At 39.0% G+C, this 27238-nt stretch overlaps 1 protein-coding gene across 18 annotated transcripts in view; it reads right to left on the bottom strand.

Moving 5' to 3' along the window:
- The window catches only part of camk2g2 (calcium/calmodulin-dependent protein kinase (CaM kinase) II gamma 2), a 75682-nt gene that overhangs the window by 27879 nt on the left and 20565 nt on the right, over positions 1–27238 (bottom strand). For all 18 annotated transcript variants that reach the window (XM_042502222.1, XM_042502223.1, XM_042502213.1 and 15 more), the window contains exons 3-9: positions 14615–14674; positions 11714–11768; positions 10398–10463; positions 6884–6956; positions 1573–1675; positions 827–910; positions 583–677 (exon numbers count right to left, since the gene is read on the bottom strand). In XM_042502222.1, coding sequence (XP_042358156.1) covers positions 583–677; positions 827–910; positions 1573–1675; positions 6884–6956; positions 10398–10463; positions 11714–11768; positions 14615–14674 — 536 coding nt within the window. The remainder of the gene's footprint in view (positions 1–582; positions 678–826; positions 911–1572; positions 1676–6883; positions 6957–10397; positions 10464–11713; positions 11769–14614; positions 14675–27238) is intronic.

Genomic DNA, 27238 nt, shown 5'->3' with positions numbered 1-27238 from the left:
TCATCTCGAGGCTCTGTGCTTGTTTAACCAGTCGCATAAATGATGATTAAGATTATGTATTAGAATTCAAGTTTTATGAAAACAGATGGAGTTTTCTTTCTAACAGACTCTACGAAACGCATCACTCATCTTCATGGATCCATTTGTAAAATACATTTAATAAGCAAACCTGTGATGAGCGAGCAAAAATGAGCTCCGTGAAAGAGGAATTATCAAAACGCACTTATAATTATTTTTTACTAATAAGATGTGTAAACTCTTAAGCAGTGGGCTTTACCCCAGTGCCAGAGTGCACCAAGCCTTTATTTCTAATTCGCCTTGTTGAACAATTGAAGTAAAAACTGTCTCCATATTAACCTGTTGTCTTGATAAATTCAATATAATGTACATTTCCACGACACGACTGACTCATTCTGTCATGGTCATGTCATACTTAGTATTTCTTAAATGGAGTCTGGAGAATTTGGGCTTACACAAGTAACCCTTAAAAGGTTTTCAAATTTCTTTGAACCTCTGCATATGCAGATTACACACACAGATGTAGAGGAAGGTAACTACAAGAACATAATAAAAAATACTCACATCATATGCGCCAGCCTTGATTTGTTGGTACAGTTTGTGTTGGTCCTCGTCCCAGAAGGGAGGGTAGCCCACCAACAAGATGTACAGGATCACACCTGACAAACACATAAAATCTACATGAATACACTGTTAATACAACCTACACAGAAAAACATGTGAAATATAGTTTCAGAGGCATGCATTTCCTAATAAACATTGAGATTATGAATGCAGCAGCATACAAACAGACAAAAACTAGACTGACCACATGCCCAAATGTCCACTGGTTTGCCGTACGGGTCCTTTCTCAACACCTCTGGGGACAGATACCCTGGAGTTCCTGCGAAACCTGCAAAAAAACATATAAACTTGTTTTATGAAATTGCAACACATTAATGAAATACAGTATTATGTGTGATTAATGTATGATTTAAGAAACACTATGAGTTCACAAGAGTTTCTGATCTCCCTATCAAGTGCTACAAAATGCTAAATATTTGTGTGTGTGTTTTCTAGACAAATGAGCGCAGTGAAATTATCTCAACATATCTTTATCTTCCTCTTCTTTTAATGTCTTAACTGAATTAAACAATTGAGTCCCCCATTTATGCTGTGTTGAATGCAAAACTAAGATTCACATGAGACCGTAAAATAACTAAACTATGAACACACACATGCACCGATTCTACAAGACTGTTAACACACACAAAATTGTTTTGGACAGTTCTTTAACAAAGATTTTTCCCTCAGGACAAATTATTAATTATTTAGTACCTTCTCTAATATGTACACTCTTTAATTCTGTTATAAAAGGAAAAAAATAGAGCAAATGATTATCATAATGTATATAAACACAAACTCTGGCTCACCACTAATATAAAACTTTATTTTATCAAGCAGAGATGAAGGTTTCTCTTCTGAAGCAAACATTGCTGCTGAAAGGCAACAGTGTGGAATAAATGAAGATAATAAGATTAAAAATTAAAGCTGTTGTCAAACATTGTTTCTTACCGAACCATGCCTGTTGGTCCCCCTGCACCTCGATGGCGAGACCGAAATCTGCAAGCTTCACCGCTGCTCCCTTCATCTTACTGGCCAGGAGCAGATTCTCTGGCTGCAACACACAGAGAGAAATACTTGTTTAGGATGAAATATTTTCACTTAGGCTACAACTAGTGACTGTTTTCAACTTGTTAATTAATTTATCTGTAAAACATACAGCAAAAAAAAAAAAAAAATAATAATAATAATCATAATCACAATCAATCAAGTTTCAGATTTTTTCTCACCCCCCAAGGGTCTTCAATTTTTTAGTGAAATTAAGAAAAGTCAGTTATCAAGAACAGAAAATAAATTTAACCTTGAACAAACTATGTTTTTCATAGTACAAAATACATCCTAGCATAGTTATGAGCAATAAGAGGGAAAAATACATTTAATTAAGGGCAAAAGAGATAAGCATGTACCCTCCTTCAGGAAATGTCCTATGTGTCTGCATGACTGGATGAGCTGCAGGAGCTCGATGACATCTACAGTAGTAATGAGGCATGATTTGGTCAAGCAGGCCACAAAGGCTTCCCCCAAAGAAAAGACCTTTTCAGTCAGCAGTCACAGAATCTAACACAGAATTTCTGACACTGTCCTTCTGATCACACAATCATGCAAAAAGCCAGGACCTGGCAGAGATAAGAACACATTAACTTTGATTTGGTCGTCTTAACTGCTTCCTGGCTTTCCTCATTTGTGTCTCATTACATCATAGTTCCCGTCACTTAAGGAAGAGATGAAAGGAAGAAGAAAGTGAGCAAAAGCTTCAGCTCAAGTGTAATTTGACACAAGGTCAAACAGTGATTAAAGCAGCACAGCTGTTTTAGATTTTTCTTTATAATACAGAGTTGACTTGCTTATTTCTTTATAAGGTGACTTAGTGGTTGGCCTTTGGTTTAACTCAAACAGCCATTTAAGCTCTTTCTCTGATGAATTTGCAGGTTTTAACTGACATGGTTGTAATGTTTATCTTCAACCGTATGCACCGCCCCCTCACAAACTTCAAATCACTCAAAGTGATGTCTGTCAGCAAACCCCTAGCTGGGAGAAGCTGGCAGGAGTACCGACACAGAACCTAACTAATGTACTGCTATACAGGGGTCAGCAACAAAACACATTTGAGCCACCTAAACAAAACTCCCCATTGAAAAGAAAACTTTTCAAAACTCCTAAATTTGCACTTTATTTAGAATATTTTCACCACATTATATTGCAGTCTGTCAGAGCTTTCCATCAGATAACTCAAGGGTGTTATATCACTTTCTTCAAAGCCAGACTCCATAGGAAAAACAGTTATTTAACTTTGCCAAAAATGGGAGTTGCTGGTCTACCGCTGCCTCAATCAGTTAGTAAGCTTGCATTATTGTGTGACTTTAGCAGTTAAAATTGTTAACTCGGATTCACCGTATTCAGTGAACTTAAATTACTGTTTTTGTTAATAGTCTGGTGGCTTTGACAAAAGCATAGATGGGCTTCCCTGTGGAAATGCGCCGTCTGCAGCAAGGTAAAGTCCTGAAAATATTCTCAATAGAGAGACACTGAAACTGTAGGAGATTTTTTTTTAGGAGGCTAAAATATGTTGTAGTCAACTGCAGTTCCTTGCTCAGCTTCGGTGTTGGTACACCTGTCCGTTTCTCTAAACTGGGCTTGCTGACTGACATCTACTGAATGTAAAACAATGACTATGGGTAAGTATCTATCACAGCCCCACATCAAAAGATCTGAACCATCCTTTTAATAAACAAGATAACGGCCATAGGGTTGTTTGCCTCTGCGCACCAGTCAAGTTGCACTTACAGTTTACATCCATGCTTGTAAAAACACAGTTTCTTCGCACACATAAGATCTATACAATCAGCACAGTTTCAAGGTGGACACCCAAGGTTCTTGAGTTATGGCCAAAAACATGTATGAGGTCACCTTGACCTTGATCTTTGACCTTCAACCACCAGATTCTAACCAGTTCATTCTTGAGTCCATTTGTGCCAAATTTGAAAAAATTCCCTCAAGGTTTTCTTGAGATATCTTGTTTACAAGAATGAGACAAATGCAAGATCACTATGACCTTTGACCACCAAAATCTATCAGTTTGTCCTTGAGTCTCCTCAAACGTTTTTGCCAAATTTGAAGAAATTCCCTCAAGATGCTTTTGAGACATCACATTCACAAGAACAAGACTGATGAGGTCACAGTGACCTTGACCTTTGACCTATGGCCACCAAAACCTAATCAGCTCATCGTTGACTCCATGTGAATATTTGTGCAAAATTTTAAAGAATTTCACTTGAGGTGTTGTTGAGATTCACAAGAATGTGCCAGATGGATGGACAGACAGACGGACATCCCAAAAGCATAATGCCTTTGGCCACGGCCATCACCGGCACGGAGACGTAAAAAGGACGACAAATGCTGTATGAGGAATACTGCGCAGAGACACTTCTGTGGGCTACACAAAATGCTTTTTTGAATTTCCCCTGCCATGATTTTGGGCATTAAGAGTCTGATGATGATCTGGCTCGCACAATGATCAGATCTCAGCCGGGTGTAAATGCAATCTGAACATCGAGACCTTGTTCTTGGGAAACGATATGAAACTGAACAAGCTGAACGAGCTTAAAGGTCATCTCACTCCTCTTGCTATCTCAACCTGCCTTTCAAAAGCAACAGACGACCCTTTCCCTGACAAAGAAGAAATTTGGAAAAAGGAGAGTCCGTGCAGGGGCATCGAGGGATGACATGTAAGACGAGGGTCATGTGACTGTCTGTGGTGCCTGAGCTAATGCTAACAAACTGCTCTGCTGGTTATGTTTACCCTCTTACAGTATAAGTGATGTTAGCGGAAAAATAGCGTATGGATGTCTGTGGCTGCCGCCTCTTGTGGAGGTCTCTAGAGTATCTTGCATTGCTTTCCTAGACCTCAGACCTTTTGTCTACCAGCTCTTCCTACCTAATTTGCACACAGAGTAACTCTCCAGGTATCCAGGTGAACATACCAGGTGTAAATGGGGTCAAAATAGAAAACAGGTGTTTATGGGCAAACAAACAGTACGAATCCCAACTGGCAGACCTGATGTGTGTGTGATGTGTGTTCCTTAAGGGCAAAAGTCTTTGCACTGGTTTTAAACATCCTCATCACCTCAAATGCTGACAGACAGACTGATGTCTGACACTGTCTTTGGGCTCATAGTCTGCTTCTTCTCATCTGTCACTCTCTCCATCTAGTTTCCTACTTATCCATTCATCCATCCCTCCCACCCTCTATCGGGCAGAGCTGAAACAATAGGAAAGAGAGAGAACGGGGGGAGCCGCACAGGGACAGAGAGCCGGAGTGAAAGCAACAGAAGAAAAGAGAGCGAGAGACAGATAGAGACAGATAGATGGGAGGTGGCATAATGAGTCCCTACGCTGGCGCTGCAGCAGCCGGGTGACCTCACCCTACAGTTACCATGGCAACTCAGCCTGCCACCAGCCAACAGCACTCAACTCTTTCTCTCTAATTCTTGTTTTCCCTTCAGCGAGTAGCCCTCCCGAGATGACACGGAGGCAAAAATATGACGTGTGAGGTCACACCTCTCCATGGCACACTTTGCTGGCGTTATTAGTAATTTTATGGCTCAAATACAGATGTCACTCCTGGCAGCTGCATCCCCAGGAAGTTCTTGTAAAGAAGAAAAAAATATCAGATGTTGCTTCATTTTTAGCTGTCAGATGATTGGAATATTTGCTTAAGGACCAAGAATATTCCTCCTGAAAGTAGTGGCAATTGATGTTTTTTTTTTTTTTTTGGCCACTTAGCAAAACAATAAATTGACAATAAATTTCGATGATATTTCCATGCCTTTGAGGAAAACTTTCACAACCACACAAAATCCAAAATTCACTCTCCCTTTTTCTTGGGTTTGCTTAATGCTTGACTATGTTCACCAGCACGTCTCTAACTTTGTCCGTTTGTTATTTGGAACGGGCGGGTACTGTACAGTGGGTTTATTAGTGCTTTTTCCACTAAAAATAGCTGCTGGGAACCAAGTTGATGAGATGGAAACAAGAAAACAAAGTTTACCAACCAAAAAAATAATAAGTTATTATAGGTTTAAATAGGAAAAAAACACCTGATTTCACTGTCTCAGAGTTTGGATATAAATTTGTATCAGCTCTTCATTGAAGCTATTATGGAAATAATGCACTTATTCCTTACTAATACTCATACTTTGGGTAAAAACATTTGACAAACACATGTAATGTAATGTATTACAATATTTAAAGTTGAGTTCAATACTCAAATCCCATACATGTTTTTATGCCACTTTAGTCTTGTGGACACATACATTCAGCCTGACATATTTGGTATTTTCCAAAACTGTGGGATCTCTAACACAATTTAAAATGCATTTTGGTTCGGTCTGGATGATATTCGACCACACAGAATGATGCAGCACGGGTGCATTTTGAATACATGAAAAGAGAGTTGTACATTAACTATTAATGTGCCGGTAATTCATTTCTATCCTCATCATCTCTCATCATTATCGTCTTTCTATAACTCTTCCCACTCCGAGTTCATTTGATACCGAGATCCATATGCAAGTCGAAAAATCTATAGAATGCAACCCGAGTCCATTTATGCCACTCAACAAAACCCAGACTCTTTCTTTTCCAATTAGGTTTGTCTGCTTACCCTAGAGTAATGGTTTCATTTTGCTCAGCCACATTAAAGTAACAGACCCGATTGCCAGGCAAACTATCAAAGTTTAGGACTCTGAACTGGCAATAAAAGAAATGTGGTGCAATTATCCAGGTGTTCAAATCTAAGCTCACTTCGCCATCTTCATTCGCCGTAAATATTAAAAGGAAATCACACAGCTGAGAAGGTCAGAGTGCTGTTGGTTTCTGTTAGGGGTGAACAGTCTGGCTGCGAGGGAAATCGTCACTGGCCGTCATCTCATCCACCAACCCGCTATTAATAGCAGCTGGTCTGCTTTCGTCACTCCTCAGCAGTGCAGGAGGGGGGAAGAGTAGACGGAGGAAAAAGAGAAAGGGGTTAGAGGGAAACGGGGAGGGGGTACAGACATAGAGGAAGATCGGAATAGAGAAAGCAGGTGAAGAGAGAGAGGGATGACGCTTATCTGTTAAGGTGTTCTTTACGTCACAGTGTGACGCCTACTGCTGTGAACCTCCACAAACGTCTTTCATCTTCATTCACAACACATAGTGCTGTTTAGAAGAGATTTTTGAACAACAACTAGACGCTATCCACAACTGGTAAATGATAACTCACCTTGAGGTCCCTGTGCACAATGTCATGCTGGTGGATGTGACTGACGCTCTCCAGGATCTGATTGATGCAGTGGCTGCAGGAGACAAGAGATGAATGAGAAACAGAAGAGAGACACATCTGTCAGTCCACAACAGCTGAGAGACAACAGAGTGCAGACTGAGGTAGAGAAAGAAAAAATGTCAACTGAGGATTTTTAAATATTCGAACCCAACACAATGTCCAAATCTTGTCATTTGTGTACATTTTAACGGGGATTTTTTTAAGTGAATTCATATAACATTAACGGTAAAATAAAAGACTCTGAATTCCAACAAAAATAAACAAATATGGGCAACTGTTCCCAGAAATGTCAAAAGCACTGAGTGGAATTATAAGCTGGAGAGAGAGATACACTAAAGACGTGCTGAAACAGGCCAAGAAAAGAAGGAAAAGACGGATAAACGACAAGGACGGATGACAAATCAACAATTGTGGGGGCTGTGTTTGACCATTTCTGTCTTTTTCTGAGACAGACAACCAAACACTCACACACACACCTCACGCCCTGACTGACCAGCAGTGCACGGATAAGAAAGCAAGCAGGTTTTGAAATTCTCTCTCTAGCTCTCTTTTTCATTTGTTTTTTTACTCAACTGTTTCTGTCACTTTTCATGTGAACCTCTGAGTGCAACACGATGAATATCTTTAGAATAGACAATCTAAAATTGTGCGCCTTATTTAACCATTTGAAACCTGAGCAAATTGGAATAAGAAGCTAATGAGCAACAAAAGAAAAAATGACCCGAAAATTATAAAGAAATAAGCAAAAAGTACAAGAAAATTACTTGAAAATTAGAAGAAAAAAAAGGCAAACGAGGCAAACAAGACAGACAAGAAAAATTACAATAATTCTGTAACAAAAGTTTAAATAAGCAATTATGATTTAAAAAAAGAATTCCCTAGTTTTCCTATTTTCCCAGGTCAAAAAAAGTTTTAAATTTTATTTAATAAATTCTTGCAATTTGAGTTGCTCACTGAATTTTGTCCTATGTTTTTTTTCTTTTTTTAAAGAAATCACACTAATTTGCTCAGGGTTCACAGGTTTAAACTCTTTCAAAAGGCATCTGAAAGCGTGATATCACTCCAGGTTTCAAAGCCTTAAATGATATTTCATCTACCTTTATCCCATACTCTTTATCCTTTTAAGATCCCAGAGAAGAAAGTTTGAATATTTTGATATAGCATAGGTTAGGATATTGGGATGTAAGAAACATATCACAAGGATTTTTTACTCAAGAATATTATTCTTTAATATTTTATTACATGCATCTTTAAGGCACATTTAATTACAGTCACCTACCTGATGAAATTTTAAGAAATGGAACAGTTAAGGTATTGTGCATGCTGTAATCTGGTTATACATGCTGTGTGTGCTGATGTGTGTGTCTGAGAAAAATACCAAATTTTCAACATGGTAGCTGCAGCTTGCAACATTAGATAATTTCCTGTCACTTATTATGACACTAATCAAAGCAGCTGGTGCATTTAAGAGTCATGCATCAGCGTGTGAGAGCCCTGTAAGAATTGCAAATGCACCTGCATTTTACAAGCGACAATCATTTGTGAAACGTCACACTGACACATTGTAATCTGCCTGGAGTTGGACGGGAGGATAAGTGGTGTATGTGGGAGAAAAGTTTGGTGCATTTTTATGTGAATATGAACGTGTGGGTGGGCAGTGTGTGTGTGTGTGTTGTTGAGGCGGCATCTTATGTAAGCTTGTCCTAAGCTTACGTGTCAGCAGTTTTGCTGGTCTGATGCGCAGTTAAAATTACTATTATTTATTTTATAGTACGTTGAGCTTGACATTCGTAAAGTTGAAACCAGGGTCAGGGGCAGGCGGGTGCACACAGACAGATTTTGGGAGAGTAGTGCTCTCTCTCTGTGAGACAGAATCAAAAGAAAAGGCCTTGACTTTGTGTCCAAATTAGGCTACATCTGGATTCCACATTTTTTTCTCCTGTCTGTTGCTGCAGCTATAAACTGATGCCCATCAGATTGCCTTCTGCTGTCCTTTCTCACTTACGCATCACACATCCCCTCACATTTTCTCTCTTGCCCTGTCTCCAGTTCTCTTAACCCCATATCTCTCCCGTCTCGCCTTCTTCTTTGCTCATTTTTTCTGTCTCAAATGGATTATTTGGTTTAGGATCATCTGTCCATCCTCTAGACAACTCAAAAGTGAATGCCTGATAGCCCGGACTAGTTTTAGTCTTTTTCTTTACTGTACTGTTGCTTTGTTTCCACTAACTACAGCCAAGCTAATATCTGCTCAGCTGTTATTTGTATGTATGTGGCTTTAACTACCAGCACAAGCTGAGGCACTTAAACTGGCTGTCCATACATTTGATGGACATAACACATGAGATCATCATGGCATTGTCAATAACAAGTTTTGTTTTTGGTAGATTCTTAAATGAAGTTCAGAAAAAACACTCTCGCAAGATGACATTATTATGTGTCAAAGGCTGGCAGGAGTTTTGGCATTTGTTAATAAGAAACTTTCTGAGTCTGACTTGAATTTGTTTTTTTTATGCAGATGTGCCGAGAGGCTTGGCCAAAGTTAATAAATTTGTACATGGCCACTGGAAAAGCTTTGTTCTGTTATCTTCTTGCCTTTATTTCTTTCTGACTTGAGACAGCTCAAATGCCGCCACACTTTCGATTTGAAACTGGAGGGTGCATCTATTTCACTATCGCGTGTTGCGGAGCCTTTTCCTTCGTCTTATTTACGTTGGCGAGTTGTGTCTAGTCTCTGACATGACGTAGGACGTTTAACACGTAGTGACGTGGCACGTCGAGCAAGCGAAGGTATGACTAGTTTACATCCTCTGCTGTTTAAAAGAGTATCATGGTTCACTTTTCATTTCACCGATTTCAATCTCATATTTTTTATCGATTTTTAACTGCTTTGCGATGCATCGTTACATCCCTATTTATTAATGTGTTGAGAGTTGTATGTCTTCTTAATGTTTTTGTTTGATCATTGATTATTTAATGTAATTTGCACTGAAGTTTGAGTCAGTACATCAACTAACTTACACATGACTGACCAAAGCCTGCTCCACCATTAACCTGCACACTTCATGCAGGTAATGTGCTGCGCTGCAAAAAACAACTGCAACTTCTAACAACAGGCCCAAAATAATGCTTCAAAACTCAGGACAGCATTATTTATTCATGGAATTAAATTTAAAAGGCCTGAGTCACACGGTCGAAAACAAAGCGAATACTGTGTACTGAAAACAAACTGAGAGAACTGCTAGAAACCACAAGCACTGCTTCTGCTACCAAAGCACGAAGTACATGAACACAGATTCTAATGGAAAAACATTTTGTGCTTTCACAACCAAACTTCGCTACTTGCAGCCTGAACTTTTGCTTTGGCGGCCACAAAAAACTTAACATGCAGTAAATTTGACCAGTGACACATATACATAACATGTTTACACATTAGCATGGTGATATACTGTACCTGGCATCTGCCTCGCTGTAATACTCTCTAGCAACGATGTCCTCAAACAGCTCTCCCCCAGTGACGCTGCAGACAGACAAAATTCACACTTTCAATATTTCTCTATGTTTTTTTTCAGGTATTGATTCATGTTGATATAAGTTCATTCACTTCTGTGGTAATGTGTAACGTGCTTAAACTGGTGCTTTAAGAGGCCACTTAATAGGTTGCTGATAATACAAGCCTCTACAAGACTTGCATGGCTGTTTTTTTGTCCCTCAGATACAGAACTGATCAGCTGTTTCACCAAATGTAAACTAGAGCTTGAATGGAAACTTTTAGCAAAACTTATTCAGTGCTATGTGTTTATCCTAAACAGTTATTGCTACCTTTTGCCCGTCACAATCGAACACTGTTAAATAACATTTCAGTAGGCGAAACACATGCTGGATACAATTCGAAGACAAACTCCCACAAACTAACTTGCAAAAGAAATAAAGTTATTGGTACGATCCCGCGACTTCTGTAGTTATCAAAACAACAACAGGAGTTTGTCTGCAAATTGTCTCCTACTCATCCCTCTCAGTTTGGAAATAGACGTGTGAAAGATTCTTTTGTTCTGAAACACGTGTAACAAAGATGAATGTGTGGCAAGAAGGCTGTAACTGTGAGAAACATTTAAAGTAATTGAAAATTTGAACCTGAAAGTAGACAGCTGTTTTGTAAATATACACTGAGTTGGGGAATATAAAACTTGATATTTAACACATTAGTTGTTTTCACAGAAAATCAAAACAAATATAGTACTGGTTAAACTAAATGTTATACAGAAATAGAGCACTACTAAAAGAGAGGATGTGAAAAGACTCTTTTTTTTTTGCTTTTATTTTTCTTTGATGCAATTCAATGAAGGATGAAAAGAAAAGCTTGCCCATCTTAACAGTTGCCATCATCTTTATCTGTGGGGTAAATTTGGTGGGCAGGGAGATAAATTTACATTATATATGTGATAAACATTCTGAAAAATTACTGAAAAGAAGTTTTATTAACATACTGTCATTATTAAACATCTTTATGTGAATACTATTAAGATAGGGCTTGATTTAAGATTATACAGACCTTTCCATCTTGGCAAGTCAGTGGAAAAGCTGATAAACTGTACAGCTGTGAACAGTGACAGTCATGGAAAATAAAAGTGTCAAATCGCATACCTCCAGGGTGAAGCAATTCATCCTAGAGGTATACTGCCGCTTGAACCTGAGCCGTGTGTGTGTGTGTGTGTGTGTGTGTGTGTGTGTGTGTGTGTGTGTGTGTTTGTTTTAATGTGATTTACTTACAGGTCAAAGACAAGGTAATGGAATCCTTCCTCCGAGATGCTGTCATGGAGGCGGACTAGTAAGGGAGAGAGAAAGACTACAATTAGAAATCAGTTTATTAGCCAACATGACAACGATATGGAAACTCGCCATAAAAGGGGGGCAAGGGGGGTTAAAATTATCATGCATTATAGTGTCGGGCAGTAATGTTTTTCCAGTAATGGGTAGTGAAAGGGATTACAATTTGCTAGTCAGTAATTACATGACAGTTCCTTATCCCAGTAACACTTGATAGCTTGACATTGGGGATCAGCTTATTCGCTGTTACTGAAGTTAGATGGCAGGTTATTGATCAGCTTGATCTCTCTGTGTCTGTGAAAAGACAAGTCCACTAAGTGCTAGTCTTCATTCAGGAGTCACCTAGTTTTGTTTAGAGTTGATTCATCAATTTTTATTTATTTATTTACCCACCTCCACCCCTGGCAGCAGCCCAATGCACATTACAATAGGCTTTCATGAATCTACTGAAGAAAAAAATGAAAAGAATATTCAAAAAAGTGAGAGAAAAAAATAAGAAAAGAAAAACATCTACATTAATGAAATGTTTATTGATTTTTAATGCCTGAATCTGTATTTCAGATACAGCTGTGGAAATTGACAATTTTGTTGTTGTAATCTATGAGCAACGTAGTGATCCTTTTAAGAAAAAGCAAAGCCAAAGCGAAAAAGCAGAACATGAAAGATGGTCCGAAGACGTGGAACTTCAGTTTCTCAAATAACAAACTGAATTCAGCTAGCTCAGTGAAAAAAAGGCAGATTAGCAAACTTTCTGTTGCTGCTGTTACACAGATTAAATCCAGCTGCTGTGAATCCCGGCGCTGTGGTTTGCGCTGGTTAGGCCTACCCTTATCCAGCGTACGGATAAAACACTTTTCTTGTCTTCTGCGATGTGTTTATCACATGTTGACAACTGATATATATTTTGGAGAACTTTTATACTTTTTTTATATTTGATTGCTAAAGAATATTTTAGAAAAAAACTGTGCAAAGAAGGTACTGGATTATTTAAGCATCAAAGACATCAAATCCAGTTACTTGATACCTGGAGCAAGCAAAACATGAGCAACCACGATCAGAGAGTTTTTTCACAAGACGGGAGAGGCACAATAAAAGGTGCCGTTTACCTTGATGACAAGCTGGAGTTTTGATCTAATTGTGCTTTTGTGTTAGTCTAATCTCATTTATGTAAGACTGTAAATGGTACAGCATTATGTGTTTGATCTTTTTAATTAAATTTAATGAAGGAGGAGCAGCACAACTTTGCGCTATGAGATTTATCATTTAATAATTGACTTTGTGTTTTCTTAAATAAACTAATTTATTCAAAATATGCTGCAAAAACAGCCAGGGTCAATTGTTTTTAATGTTACTTTTATTGAGGAAAAAAACTGCGTTTGGTTAGCTTTTAATGATCTTGTTTGATGTGGCAGTCGATCGATACATCATTGACCAGGGGGATTTAAGAGCCACACTTAACACAAATCAGCACAATGTTATTGTGCTAAATTCATCCATAACCATAACAAACACATACGGTAAAGGAATATACGATGCTGAGAGGATACCAGCTTTGCAGGTTTTCCCTGCGTATCTGAAATTATCCACTCCAGGGCTGGACACTAAGTTTCTAAAGCCTGAGTGCCACCTGGCTTGTTGGCAACCAGGAATCGGTTTTTAGATGACAAAGTTGACAGAATAGTTGCCATATTTTAATCAGTTATAATTAATGTGATACTGGTAATTTCTTTTTAGGTTCTCTCTCTGTCAAAGAAGCACAAAAGCAGGCAGGCAGCATCGCGCTACACAGAGGGGAGAACATTTCTTCTTTTTCTGCACAAAGGAGGAGTTGTTGCCAACAAAGACACTTTAAGCAGCAGCTCTCAAGTCCAATAGTTTTACAATACGATGACCGGCTAACTGGATGTTCTCAGATAGATTTAAAAACCCTTTTGTGTCAAGGTGGGTGAAAGTGCTTGAGTACTTTAAATTAGGCCTGCAAATATTGGATATTACTCTCTTCTTGCTTCAGATGGCTTACATTTAGAGAAAGGAAAACTTGACAAGCTCTCCCCTTGAGAACAGGATAAGAAAAGAGCAGCTGAGGGAGGTAAAGAAAGGAAGAATAGGACGACGACGAAGCAGAAATCAGGTGGGACAAAAAAGAAAGGGAGAATAAATGAAACCATACCTATTATGCTGTTATCATACCCTGCATGTGTGTGTGTGTGTGTGTGTGTGTGAATGTGAGTACAGCTTGCATTGGGCAGCACACTACTGTACGATAAGATACTCGGCTGTTCTGCCACAGAGATACTTTGCCATGTACTTCCTTTCTCCAGGGGCTACTGCGTACTGTCTCAATTTTACACACACACACATTTTAGTAGTAAAAGATGTCTTAGACTCAAGTGTAAGATACACCTGGTAAATCTAATTATAATGCAAGAGACTCAAACTTAGCCCAGTGCAGTGGGAATTAGGCTTTTGTCGATGTTAAACACTGCAGTCTGCATCATGCACTTGTATTATTACAACCATGTAAAATTTCAACTTGCGTGCTGACAAGAAATGGTCGCACACCATTTTGGTGGCAATCTAGAGCTCAGATGATAGTACTTTTTATGAAGCCCTAAACCTCCAAGACCTGACATACTGACAAACATATTAGCAAAGTTTGTGGCAAAATTTAGGGTTATCATTCAGTGTTTATCTACATACTGAGTTTTATTAAGGTCAGCACTAAAGGAAAAAAAATTAAAACTGTTGTAGTGACTGAATTCTTACTTCTTAACATCTTATTCCCGATGTGCTGAATTAACACAGCCGTTTCACTAATCCACTCGGCTTTCAAAAATGACTCACCTATGTTTGGATGTTTCAGCAGACGACAGATTCTTGCCTCACGCTCCAATTTCTGGTGATCTGAGAAAAGAGAAGAGAGAGAGGAAACAGTTAGTACACAATGCCAGTATCAGGAAAAGGAGCAAGACACTCTGTTTTTGTCTAAACTGTGAGCAGAGGTGACTAAAATATCAGAGAAAAAAATTGTTGGAATCCCACAGAGAGAGTGGACACAGAGGAACACGACCCCAAAATTTAAGTATTAACATAATTAATTAAATCTGTCTGCAGTTCATGATGTTCAATAACACTTTTGCAGCATAGCATTCTGGAAACAGCTTTTTCCTCATAGCTTATCAACAGATGTAGTGCTAATAAATAATAAATAATTTGTTTAGTTTTTCTAAAGCAAAGATCTTTGCAACCATTAAAACTTGATATCTTGTTTGGAAGGATTTCAGAAAACGCCTGTACTAGCAACTATGTAAACTGATTAAACATTTTCTTTTAACTGTGCTGCTGTAACACATAAACAGACACTTTATTCCCTTTCTTCAACCTTTTCTGCTCCTCCTACTCCGCTCAGAACAATAGTTTTCCTCTAAAAACTGGCATTTTTATGACCAACATCAAATGGACATGAGCTGGAGGGGACGGCAGAGACAGGATGTCAAAAAGGTACAGCGAGCCAGACGAGCTAAGAGGCCAAAGCAGTCAGTGGATGTCAACTAATATGAGTCTGCACAAGTGGACAGACAGACACTGTGTGTACACACACATACACACACACACACACATATACACATACTGTACATACACACACACACAAAACCTCTAACACAAGCTTTTTGCACTTAGTGAAATTAGTCTTGTGGGTCCGGCCTTAATATAATCAGTGTCCAGTTAATGATTCTAATGGCAAGGGGAGGATGTCCATGTGTGTGTGCGTGTGTGGTTTGTGTGTTTGTGTGTGCAACTGCATGCTTAGGACAGGCAGATTGGTTGCAGGACAGATACAGCAGATAGATAACAACTCTTACTGCAGGGTGTCAGAGGTCAAGTTCATACTGGACAGTCCCGCCACCCGCCAGCTGCTGGTCCCAGAGGACAGATGGGCTGCTTATGAGGGTGTATACGCCTGTGTGCATTTGATTTTTTTGGTGTGTGTGTGTGCGTGTGTGTGTGTGTGTGACAGAGAGGAAGAGACACTGGACATCCCTAATCCCCCTGTCCCATCCAATGCAGTGTCATGGTGTATAGATGTCCATTAGTACTGTGACCAGTGATAATATTCAGTATATAGTAATCAGCTGACTATTTTTTCCAATAGTCGATCCATTCTTTGATTTATAAAATGTCAGACAATAGAAAAGCACATGTATCAATTAAATTGTTAAGAAAGTACACATGGCATCAATAATGGAAGGCAGCATTGAAATGCCTCAATGTGACTAGTGCTCGAGAAATTATCTAATCTTCTCATGTCCTCAAATATATTTCCGCAACAGCAGCTGATGCAAACGAGCACTGATTTGCATTTTATTCAGATGACTTCTTAGAAATGAGAGATAAGAGATGAGATTAAACTTGTTAAAACCTGTCAGGAGAAAGAATGTTATTACTAGATTAGTCATTTGTTCTATGCAATGTCAGAAAATTTTGAAAAATGTTGATTGGTGTTTCCAAAAGCCTTCAAATGTCTTCAAATGTTCAAATCAGTTTACTGTCATAGAGAAGGACAGAAACCAGAAAACAATCACATTTAAGATGCTGATATCAAAAAAATGATTTATTTTTCTGCAAATATTACTCAAATCGATCGATTATTAAATTAGTTGGCGACTAAATTTATCGTGGACAACTAATCAATTAGTCATTTAGCTTGAGCAGTTAATGAACCGTCCTTTGTCTCATAACCAATCTCCTGTGAATGAAGTTATGCACCTTTTTGTCACAGACTGCTTTTACTGTCTTTACAATTGGCATGACCACAAACACACATCTTCACACAAACGTGACCTCAATGCCAATTTTAAGCCTCTGAAGGCAAAAACCGTGGACGCCAAAGGGTAAGGACATTTCTGGGGACTGACTGACCTTCAGAGGGACCTACAGAGCTACTGCTCGCAGCTAATACAAAGTGCATGTAAACTGAAGTAGTACATGGTTTCCTAATCTTAACTGTTCTGGTTACAGAGCCGTCTATCACATCGAGGTGCGCAGTAAGCAGCAGTTATGGTCAAAACCAGAAATCCCACAGTTAGACATCACTGGAGTGGAAACTAATGAAGTTGTGTGTAATCGATAGATCAAGCTAATAGGGTGGAGGTAACCTAGAGGTTACAGGACGCTTCAGTTTGTTCCAATCCCCCGACTGCCTGGAAAAACACAGGCAGGAAAAGTGAGGAGACAAATACTTCCTTCCTGTGCAGCAAACCCTGAGGGAACGTCAGAGCCAGCAGAAAACGTAAAACTGCGTCCAAAATGTAAAACCATGTAACAGGGCTCCTACAGCTTAATGCAAGACTTTTTTATTGTCAGAAGGGATGAATTTTAAGACCAATTTTACAATAATCAAAGTTGAAGAATAAAAAACATGAACCAACATTTTTTAAGGTTAAGGACAGCTTTGCCCAAATGTTTGTTACATAAAACATTCCAGCCCAGTAAAAGATCTGGTTAGAGCTGCCATTTGTTAGGGTTTTCTTGGCGATTTTGGCTGCCATCATGAAGAGATTTAGAAGAGGGTTTTGTTAAATCACTTTTTAAAAAATTTGATGTTTCCATATATTTTGAGATTTTGCAATGATTTCCATTTCTGAGCATTTTTAAGACTTTTAAAAGACTGGTTGAGGACATTTTAATACCAATTAAGGCCACATTTTTTATCAACACCCTTTGGGACTTTTTAAGGATCCGCAGGAACCTTGATGTAAAATATGTTATTTCTCGTCTTGTGTGCACACAAAGCATTTAAAAACGTATGGCCATTAAATCTCAATTACATATTTTACACCTCAAAATGTATCAAAAATCTCAATTTGCTGGTTCTGACCGGTTCTGTTTCATATTTAGGATTGCTTTTGAGAGACCCAAGGCAATGAGAAGAGATGCCAATTAGCTCTGAAATGATTCACTGTGTAAAGGTTTGTGCATTGATTTCCACTGAATCCTTCACCACGAACAAGCTCCTGCAGGAAAACACAGGGAGGGTTTAACAGGCTATCCCAAGTGTGACCCCAGACCTCTGACCCTTCAGGGCCAATCAGCTGCAGCTTTTATCCTGTCTCTCTCTGTATACAGACATGTGTAGGCCTATCCTGCTCAGTTCAGTATCCATACTTTTGTTTAGACCTCTCTCTCTCTCTCTCACACACACACACACACACACACACACCACACACACACACACACCGAGCAAAGCTTTAATCTGACCAGTGTGTTCAGAGGATGTGAAATCAAAGCATTCTGCCGACATTCCTCAACCTTCTTCTCAGAGCCATAATGGGCTATTTTGGCTGCTTGTATTCTTAGAAGTTGGATCAGCCTGCGAAAATAGGACTATTTTTCAATGCTGGCCTGAGATGACGGCTTTATTATGCTTGTGATGGCAGACAGTCTTGGCAGCTTGCTGCTTAGAAACACTAAAAACTGACTGAGGAGTTTCAATGGAAAGATGAGAGAATAAGAGCATGCTTTAAAGGGACAAATTGTATAGAAAAAGAAAAGAAACAAGAGAAATTGACTGCAGTTGATCAGTGTCAAATACAGAAGGTAACACTGATAAAAATAGCAGTCATACAAAAATATAATGTTCTTTTGTAAAATCAGCAAAAAGAGCAAGTTGATCATCAAACTTAACATGACATATCACATATTACATTAACAAAGCAGCATTAAAGGGCCTCAACTGACATTACTCAACTACAGAAAACACAGTGGGTTCAAGGCTGAGCTCAAACAAAACTATAAGAATAATAATTTCATTGATGTAGCACATTTAAAGAAAACAAAGACAAACTCAACAAAACACAAGAAAAACTATCAATGATGTGGTTACTGGGGGTGGGTACTGAATACTGCAAATATAACTGTACCAACTGAATTACGTTGGTACTGATTCACGTTAAATCCATCAGTGTCAAATTTAGATACCTTTAAATACCTCTGTGTGATAGCGTACATTAAACAGCACCCACAAACTACATCCTCCAACATGATCTCGAAGTTGATTTAACACCTCTCTAAAACAGTTTTACCAAAAACTGAACTTTATAACCTTCATGTAGGGAAGATTTGTTGTAGTACTGTTGTATTAGATTGCTTTAATTTTAGCTAGATATATAAACACTAGATATATACCTCATAAAACTGGCAGAAAATCTCAAAAACTGATAGAGATCTATGACGCGTGTGGAGGTGCTTGTTATGCTCCCTCTCTAAATGCCAAACCAAAACAACGATGTTTTGGACATAAACAGAAGTGAACTATTAAGAATACCAAATAAAAACTTGAACTATTTCAGAGTAAAACTATAACGTTATCATCATGATGTGCTACTATGGTTAATACACGAGGACAAGCAGGTGTGTAAGATTCTTGGTGACTTTTCATTCATTTTCTTTGTGGGATGTAATAGTGAAAACTCATGGCCTTCCTTTGCCCTACCCACCCACACACCCCCCTTTTAAAGCTTTCCAGAGACACGCAGCGATATCATAGTGTCTACTCCGAAAAGCACAACACACAGCACTTAGCCCAATTGGATTGAGTGATGAGCGACGGCGTGGCACATCATCATATTCATTTATCCATCCGCCCTCCCCCTTATTACTATCTCATCTAGCCGCTCTGAACAGACTGCAGCAGTGGCTGGATGGATGGATAGATGGATAGATGGATGGATGGATGGATGGCTTCTTTCAGCCCACATCCACCATTCCATAGCCCCCACCCCCCCCCCCCACCCCCCCCCCACATACATCAATTAACTTTTGCCTGAAGGGAAAGACACAGACAATGCTTTACAATAAATGCCAACTAACTGAGCTCAGAGAGTAAACACCAAGACTAAAAACAACCTAAAAACACTTTGACGTTGTTGTTTTTTATCTTGGAGACGTGGGCATTTGCAGATTTTGTTGCTGAATTTGGCTTTTATGTAGCTTTTAACACACATGGCTTCTTCTTTGACCTCTAGTTGCAACAAACTTCCTGTCTATTGGATACTTTTTTCCCCCGACAAAAGACCAACCATACACTAAGTATTTTAGAAAAATAAGACTTAGTACTATGGGCAATGATTTTGGGTTTTTCAGTAGTGGCAAAACATCCCTTTGCAGTATGCACATCACATACTATTAGCAATTTTTAAGATAGTCAGCACGTCAGTCTGCAGCTCCGTCAAAGTCTCCACAGCGACTGTCGGAGACGGAGCAAAGTCGACAAAAGATCAGGGTTGACATGTACGGCTCTCCATCTGCTGATTGGAGCTGACCTGGCAACCTGCACCGTAAGCATAGCAGGATATAAGCATGATGAGTCACTGATTAGACACAACCAGCACACACTCAACAGCTTCTCCATTTAAAGAATCATGAAGCCACTTGTGCACGGCTGCTTTTGGTCCAAAATAGTCACATACAACTTACAACTAAGCCGACAATACTGAAGTCAGCACAGTCCGGGCTTTAATATATAACTGTGAACATTTTGGGAAATTTTGTGATACTACATATATATATAGCTATGTTTTGAAGTCTCCTAAAAACCAGTGTAAAATAATGGAAAACAGAGGTCAAATTGGTAAAATACTTATTCAAGAAGCAGATCAATCAAATTCTAAAGCAGAATAATATCTTCATTGAAGATATTCATTTTTAACCATTTACTTAAGGGTATGGAGCTGAATTTTGTATGCTATATATTAACAATAGATGACAATGGTCTTTAAAATTGTCGGTTTTGTTTGTCACGTATTAACACTTCTAGTCGGGTATCGTATTTGCATGCCTGTGTGTGCATTTCAGCAGCTGAAGTTTGCATGTGTGTATTTGTGTGTGTTGTTGTTGCACACACCTTCTTTCGAGCAAAGCCATTAGATAACCTGGTGATTCCATTTGAAGCCTTTAGCAACTTTCCAGACAAGTCAATGAAAGCAGCACTGTGAGCACAACTAAAAGCATGGCTCTCAGCTTAGTTTCCTCACATGACACGCACACACACACACACACACACACGCATCCACACACACAGGCAAAACAACACAACCTCAATACACACGGACCTCTTTTGGATGCATCTTCCAATCACTTGCTAGTCCAAAACCCCTACATATTAAATTATAAAAGACAAATTATAGCAGAAAATTCTCACAAAATAGAAGTTAGAACCAACAACTGTTTGGCAGTTTTGTTGATGAATATGTTGCATTTAATGTGGAAACAGATTTTCAAAATAATTGTAGATTCATTTACAGTTAGTAATATGAATGGATCAATGGACTTATTGTTTTAGTTCTCTTCATCAGAAACTTTATCAATGGCTATTATTTAGATAATAATTTAAATATTGTTGTGATTAAGTCACATTTTTTGACTGCTGACCAAACATCTTAAGGAATTCGAAGTCATTACTTAGAGCTCATTTATCTCGAGACTAACAATTGTACCATTTTTTTTTTTTTTTTTTTGACTGCTGGCCTGACAAAAAAGGGAATGAAAGTCATTACTCTGAGCTTATTTATCTTGAGATTTGCATTTGCCAGCATTTTTGACATATTATATACAAATAAATCAACTGATTCATAAAAAAATAAGCATTAGCTGAACTCATACCTTTTAAAAAACAGTTAATATTGTTAATTGCAATTCTTATCTGGATCAGTGTTGAGTTTTTGGAAGTTTAGGAAATCTAGTTTAAAACCTCATCCCAAGAGAAGGAAGAAAACTGTGTGTGAGCATCTTGAAGACATTACTGCAAGATAATCACAGTGAGGTAGAGCTTGTTAAACACTGGAGGATAACGTCTCCCTGTCTGAGGGTATGACAGGATAAAAGCAAGACCAACTGATATGAGATAAATGAATGACAGACTGACAGAAACAGAAAAACAGACAGAGACTTCGGGTCAGTGTGGCCCAGAGAGCAGACAGGACTATAAATAGATCCAATCCTCCTCCAGCTTACAGCCCTGAATCACAGTGACCTGGCCCGCCCTGCATCACCACGCACAGAGGCTGAGACACAATGAGACAGAAAGTGAGAGACAGAGAAACAGAAACAGAGGAAGACTGGCAGATGGGGGGCGTGCAAAGAGACGAGGAAGGTGCGGGGGGCCAGTTTCTGACACTGATCATTTCCCCTCCTGTCACAGCTTCCTTCATCAACAAGTGGCTCCAGTCAGACGTGCCGTCGCTGTGAGAGGTCAGTCTTGTGTCAGTGGGCCAACGCTGAGGCTCATGACAAAGCCAACAGCGTGATGTAAACACGATGAGGAGGGAAATGACGGAGGAGACCAGAGGAAAGCTGATGATGATACAAATGATGGCAGTGAACCCCAAAATATAATACTTGTAGCTGCGGAGTAATGTAGGGACTTTCTAGTTTTTTTGTAGGGATGTCCAGATCGGATTGGGAAAAAAGAAATTGCTATTTGGCCCGAAAAAATGACTGAAATCGGTTATTTTGAGCACGCATCCAGCCCTATTCTTTGTTTATGTTCTTAACACAGGTGTCATAAACGGAAAGCATGATTTGAGGCAGATACTCTGTTTTTAATGTAATGCTGCTACTCCAATAAGTAGGAACTCATTTTTTTCATGTTTAATTTAAGATGCCACACCATTTTAAGTTGAGTTGAAATTTTTGATCATTTTTAGTGAACTGGTTTTACAATAATGCTGTAATAAGCAGAACTGTGTGTGTGTGTTGTGACTGGGAATGTTGAAATTCAGCTATAAAAAGTACTTTGAAGTGGAATTATGATTACATGAATCATTTGCAGTGTTCTGTACTTTTACTGCAATGTTACAGAGTGGATGTGAGAACTGAGCAATTTCTGAAGACATATTTTTGTTTGTTTACTTATTTTGTTGATAAACCAAATTCTGCACTAAGTAGAATTGTAATAAGAGACATAAACATATTTTTAGTTTGTTTACTTTGTCATTTTGTTGAAAAAACAAAAACAAATGCTGCACTGAGTGGTATTTATTAGGATAAAAGCCATATAAAATATTTTTAGTCTGTTTACTTGCTACTTCTGAAAAAAAAAAAAAAAATTAAAAACTTAACTGTTTGGATGCAGATATGTTTTCCTGTATTGCATTGGATTAAACGTTTAAGTATATTCACTGGATTGATTTTAATAACTTTAAAGCACTTGAAGTGTGCATTGTGAAGCTGTGTTTTCCAGGTAAATACAAGTATCGGATCAGGACTCGGTATCTGCAGATACTCAATTTCAAATGACTGAATGACTCTGATCGGGATCGGGGGCAAAGTTGAGTTTTTTTGTAGGCCATCCTAGAAATAAGCATCCCCCTGGTTGGGTAATAAAAGACATACTTTATGTGGTAGAACAAAATGTGAAAGCATCTTGACCACAGGCTTTATTGCAGCCATCTTTCCAAAAACCCACTGACTTCATGACGAGAGAACAAGAAGTGCTAAAATGCTAACTCGTTTCCAGGTTTTAAGACTCATTCTTCTTGCGCTCTCTCTCCATTCAACAACAGCAGGAAGCTGTCACTTCCTTCATTCTCTGTTTCTAAACTATTTACAGTTGTTCAAGACTAACACCCAATCCTCATAACCCCTCACCTTCTCCACCCCATCCAGCTACTGTTTTTACCCATTCTCTGCTGTATGCTAATGAGACAGAGACAGACACCAGTTCTGCTCTGCTGGACCCCAGAGATGGACACAGTGCACTGCTGCAAGTCAGCCAAGAGGAAGAAAACACTGAAAGAAAAAACGAGAAACAAGACCCAGAGTCCACTGCCATGCTCGCAGCTCTGTGAGGCTGTACACAGCCGCAGCTTTGAGATAGATGCTCACATCAGCACGCTAACAAACCAAAAAGCTTCCAGGTTCCCTCTCAGTCTCCATGCCGAGCACCATGAAGGCTGGCCCGCACGACAAGATTCGTAAAACATTAACAGATGAAAATGTGGGAGACCCCACACATAACGACATGTCATGATAAATTGAACAGCTTTGTTCTCATAGTGCGTAAAGAGCAACGATTTGTCCAAAACAGCACACACACACACACACACACACACACACACACACACACACACACACACACACACACACAGACACAGATTCCACTCACGAGCAACTGAAGTCCCGACTATCAGACCAGAAATCTCGTAAATCTCTACACATCAAACTTTAGAGTGAACAAACATAGATGATTTTAGCTTTTGCACTACTTTTTACAAAAAACTTGCAAAGAAAAATGACAGATCTATGGATGAAGACATGGAACTGGTGTGAACATGAGACTGTACTTGTTACACTTCTTCCTAACGACATGATGTGAACGAGGGAAACTTTCAGTATTTTCCAATGAAAACGTCCTAACCTTCTCCGCGTGTCAGTGAACTGGCTAAGTGACCTGTTGCTTACTTGAAAAATCACTCGCTGAAACTGTCGTCGCTCGTAGTGTATCTGGACAATTCTTTGACAGTTTCCTTGCAGACTGCATTTCACCACAAGCTGGAGGTGAGTAAACTCTGAGTTAAATCCTATTTGATACTGAATCATAAATATGGATCAAAAATACTGAACGTGAATGTTTGCGTTGAAATTGAGATGGCTGGGATCAACTTCTGGGCAAAATACCTTGAATTAGGGAACCACGATAATATCGGCACGTCATTGGTATCCATATTGGCAGATTTTGTTTTTTTTATTAACAAGGTAAACATGTACTAAGCATCAACCGTAAGTTGCAGTATTTTTCTTAATTTCTACAGAGAATGAATATTACATACAATGAAAAGCATCATATGTTATGCCTCCATCTGATAAGAGTATGCATGATATAATGTTAACTCCACTACAGAAGAGACCTGATGATCACTAAAATTAGGTTTGGCAAAAATGTGGATACAGTGATATCAGTTATTGGCCAAATTAATTGTTACATATCAATATATTGGATATCAGAACATAATCAAATAACGTGCATCCCGGCTCGAAACATGACCAATAAAACAGGAAATCTAGCAACATGATCTTTAAAGGCAGCAAATAAATCTGGACTTTGCGGACAGTTGTGGACAGGGACAAATAAGGCTTCATTCCTGTGTAGTGTGCATTCAGTTTAAGAGGCGGATTTATCTCAAGGAGAAAAGATCTTTTCCCAAAAGACTACATATGTTAAATGAACCCGCCTCCCTTCCTGTTTCTGTTGATTTCAGTTCATAGCATATAGTGACGCAAAAAAATCAAACAGCCTTCATTACTTTTAAAGAGGCTGTCCTGACCTTTGCTTTGCATTAATAAACACAGCTTTGCACAGCTGTGCTCTTTTATTTATTCTGCAAAACCTCTCACGCATGTCTCGTCTACAAAATATTGTCATTCAAGTTTAAATTGTTCTGACCCCGTGGCTGATCCCAGTCATTTCAAATTTCGCTCTGAACACAAGTCGTGTGTTTACATTTTTAAGCGCGCTGTAGTTAGAGTTCAATTTGAGATTATAAAAACAGGACTTGCTCCATTTAAGTTCTTGCATGTTTTTCTGTTCTCAAATTTAGTTCGAAAAACAACAGGGCATGAGTCTGAATGTGTGTGTGTGTGTGTGTGTGTGTGTGTGGGTCTGAGAGGCATCAGAGTAGCTCAACCATAACTGTAGTGACACACTGTGTATCCTTCTTGTCTGTTTTTCACCATAATGTTCTCTGTTCTGCATTATGTTCTGCATGCTAAGAGAAGCTGTCTTCAGTCAGTGTGTGTGGTTTATTGGGTGTGTTAAGTTGAGCCATTAAATGAAGTTTATTCGGACCTCAGCTGACCTGCTGGGAGAGACCATTAAAACCAGGTTGCTGCGCAGCTTTGTGAAAAGAGTGTGTGTGTCCCTGCCAGGACCCCTTACAGTGTTAAGCTACAAAAGTTCACTCTGACCCACAGGATAACGAATATGGCTCCTGTGGGGAGCTAGCAGAAGGAGGTACGGACTCTTCTTTATGATCCCTAAAAGCTGGGGGAGTTTAACGCCGCAGGAAGAAGGCAGCAGTAACGGTAACGCTCTGCAGTAGGAGGAAGGTATTGAGGTGGAAAGAGGTTATTTTTGGGGTCTTGACCTTTGCTTGAAAGGCTGCTGGTAGCTTTTTACACAACAACCAGGGAAAACATCCACCGAAATAAAGATAAATACAAATAGCTGATTTTACCTGATGAGTTGAATAGTCTAGAGCTTAGTCGATCACAATCATTTGAAAATGAACACCAACCATTATGATAATTAACTGTTTGTGTAATTTCTTTAGGCAAAAATATTAAACAAAATTTAGTTCCAGCTTCTTGTGCTCTGTCTAGATGGTTTGAGATATTTTTGAAGTGTATATTTTCCTCTACATTTTAGCCTCTTGTGATTTTTAAGATTTTTTAAAACACTTTCTAAGGTGCAGACTTTTCTGAACTCTGGTAACTGTTTATCTTTGCTGACACTGAATGATTAAAATCTGGACTTTTTTTCCCCCCAAGACAGTTAACATGCAACCAACATAAAGAATAGTGCATCAAAACAGAAAGAAGAAACAGTCAAATACAATGTTCAAAAAACAGAAACAGTGGCATCATCTCCTCAGCTTTACCTGAACACCACCTAGTTGTCCTGCCTCCCCGACATTGAGACTTAGATTTCCTTCAACTGAGTAATTCCAAAATCAGACATAGTTATAATGACCTCCTCCGGTCCCATCATAACATTAACAATCTTTGTTCTAGTCTGAGTGCTTTTTATCTATTAATGTTAAAAAGAGGCCAGGAACCTAAGTGTTATTTTTGACCCTGTTCTGTCTTTTGATGATCCGGTGACTAAAGTGCCGCAGTCCTGCTTTGAGACATGAAACTATGATCAGATGGTTCCTTCCCTCTGCAGATTTAGAAAAGGTCACCTGTGCTTTTATCTCGTCCAGACTTGACTACTTCAACACACTTTATTCTGGCATCAGCAGGCGCAGCATCCAAAGACTGCAGCTGACACGAAACGCTGCTGGCACGCCGTTAAATTGTACTAAGAGAAGTGTAATTGTAATTTTGACTTCTTTGTGAGACACACAACCTCCCACCGCCTCACCAAAATGTCAGAATTCAGTTCCTTTGCATTTCAACCACGTGAGACATCCTTCCCTTCTGTCTCCTCATCAAGATTCAAATTCGTTTGTATTTTGAACTGTGATGAGTTTAACTCACACCTTTGATAAGAGGCCGAGGGGTGTGTTTCTCCACAAGCATAAAATGTCCAGTTTTCCCCATGCTCGGGGTCTTTCTTCATCCTGACCGCTCACATGTTGATTGACCTTTTCTTTGCAAAGAAAATAAAACTTTGTCGGCCGGCAGAAGTCTCTATTTCATTCTTCACCAGCAAAAGCAGCAGAGAATTTCCACCACAGAAGCGACCAAGTT

Source organism: Plectropomus leopardus, chromosome 15 (assembly GCF_008729295.1).
Source record: "Plectropomus leopardus isolate mb chromosome 15, YSFRI_Pleo_2.0, whole genome shotgun sequence".
In the NCBI taxonomy this organism is placed as follows: domain Eukaryota; kingdom Metazoa; phylum Chordata; class Actinopteri; order Perciformes; family Serranidae; genus Plectropomus; species Plectropomus leopardus.
This window is presented reverse-complemented; position numbering and strand designations above follow the sequence as displayed.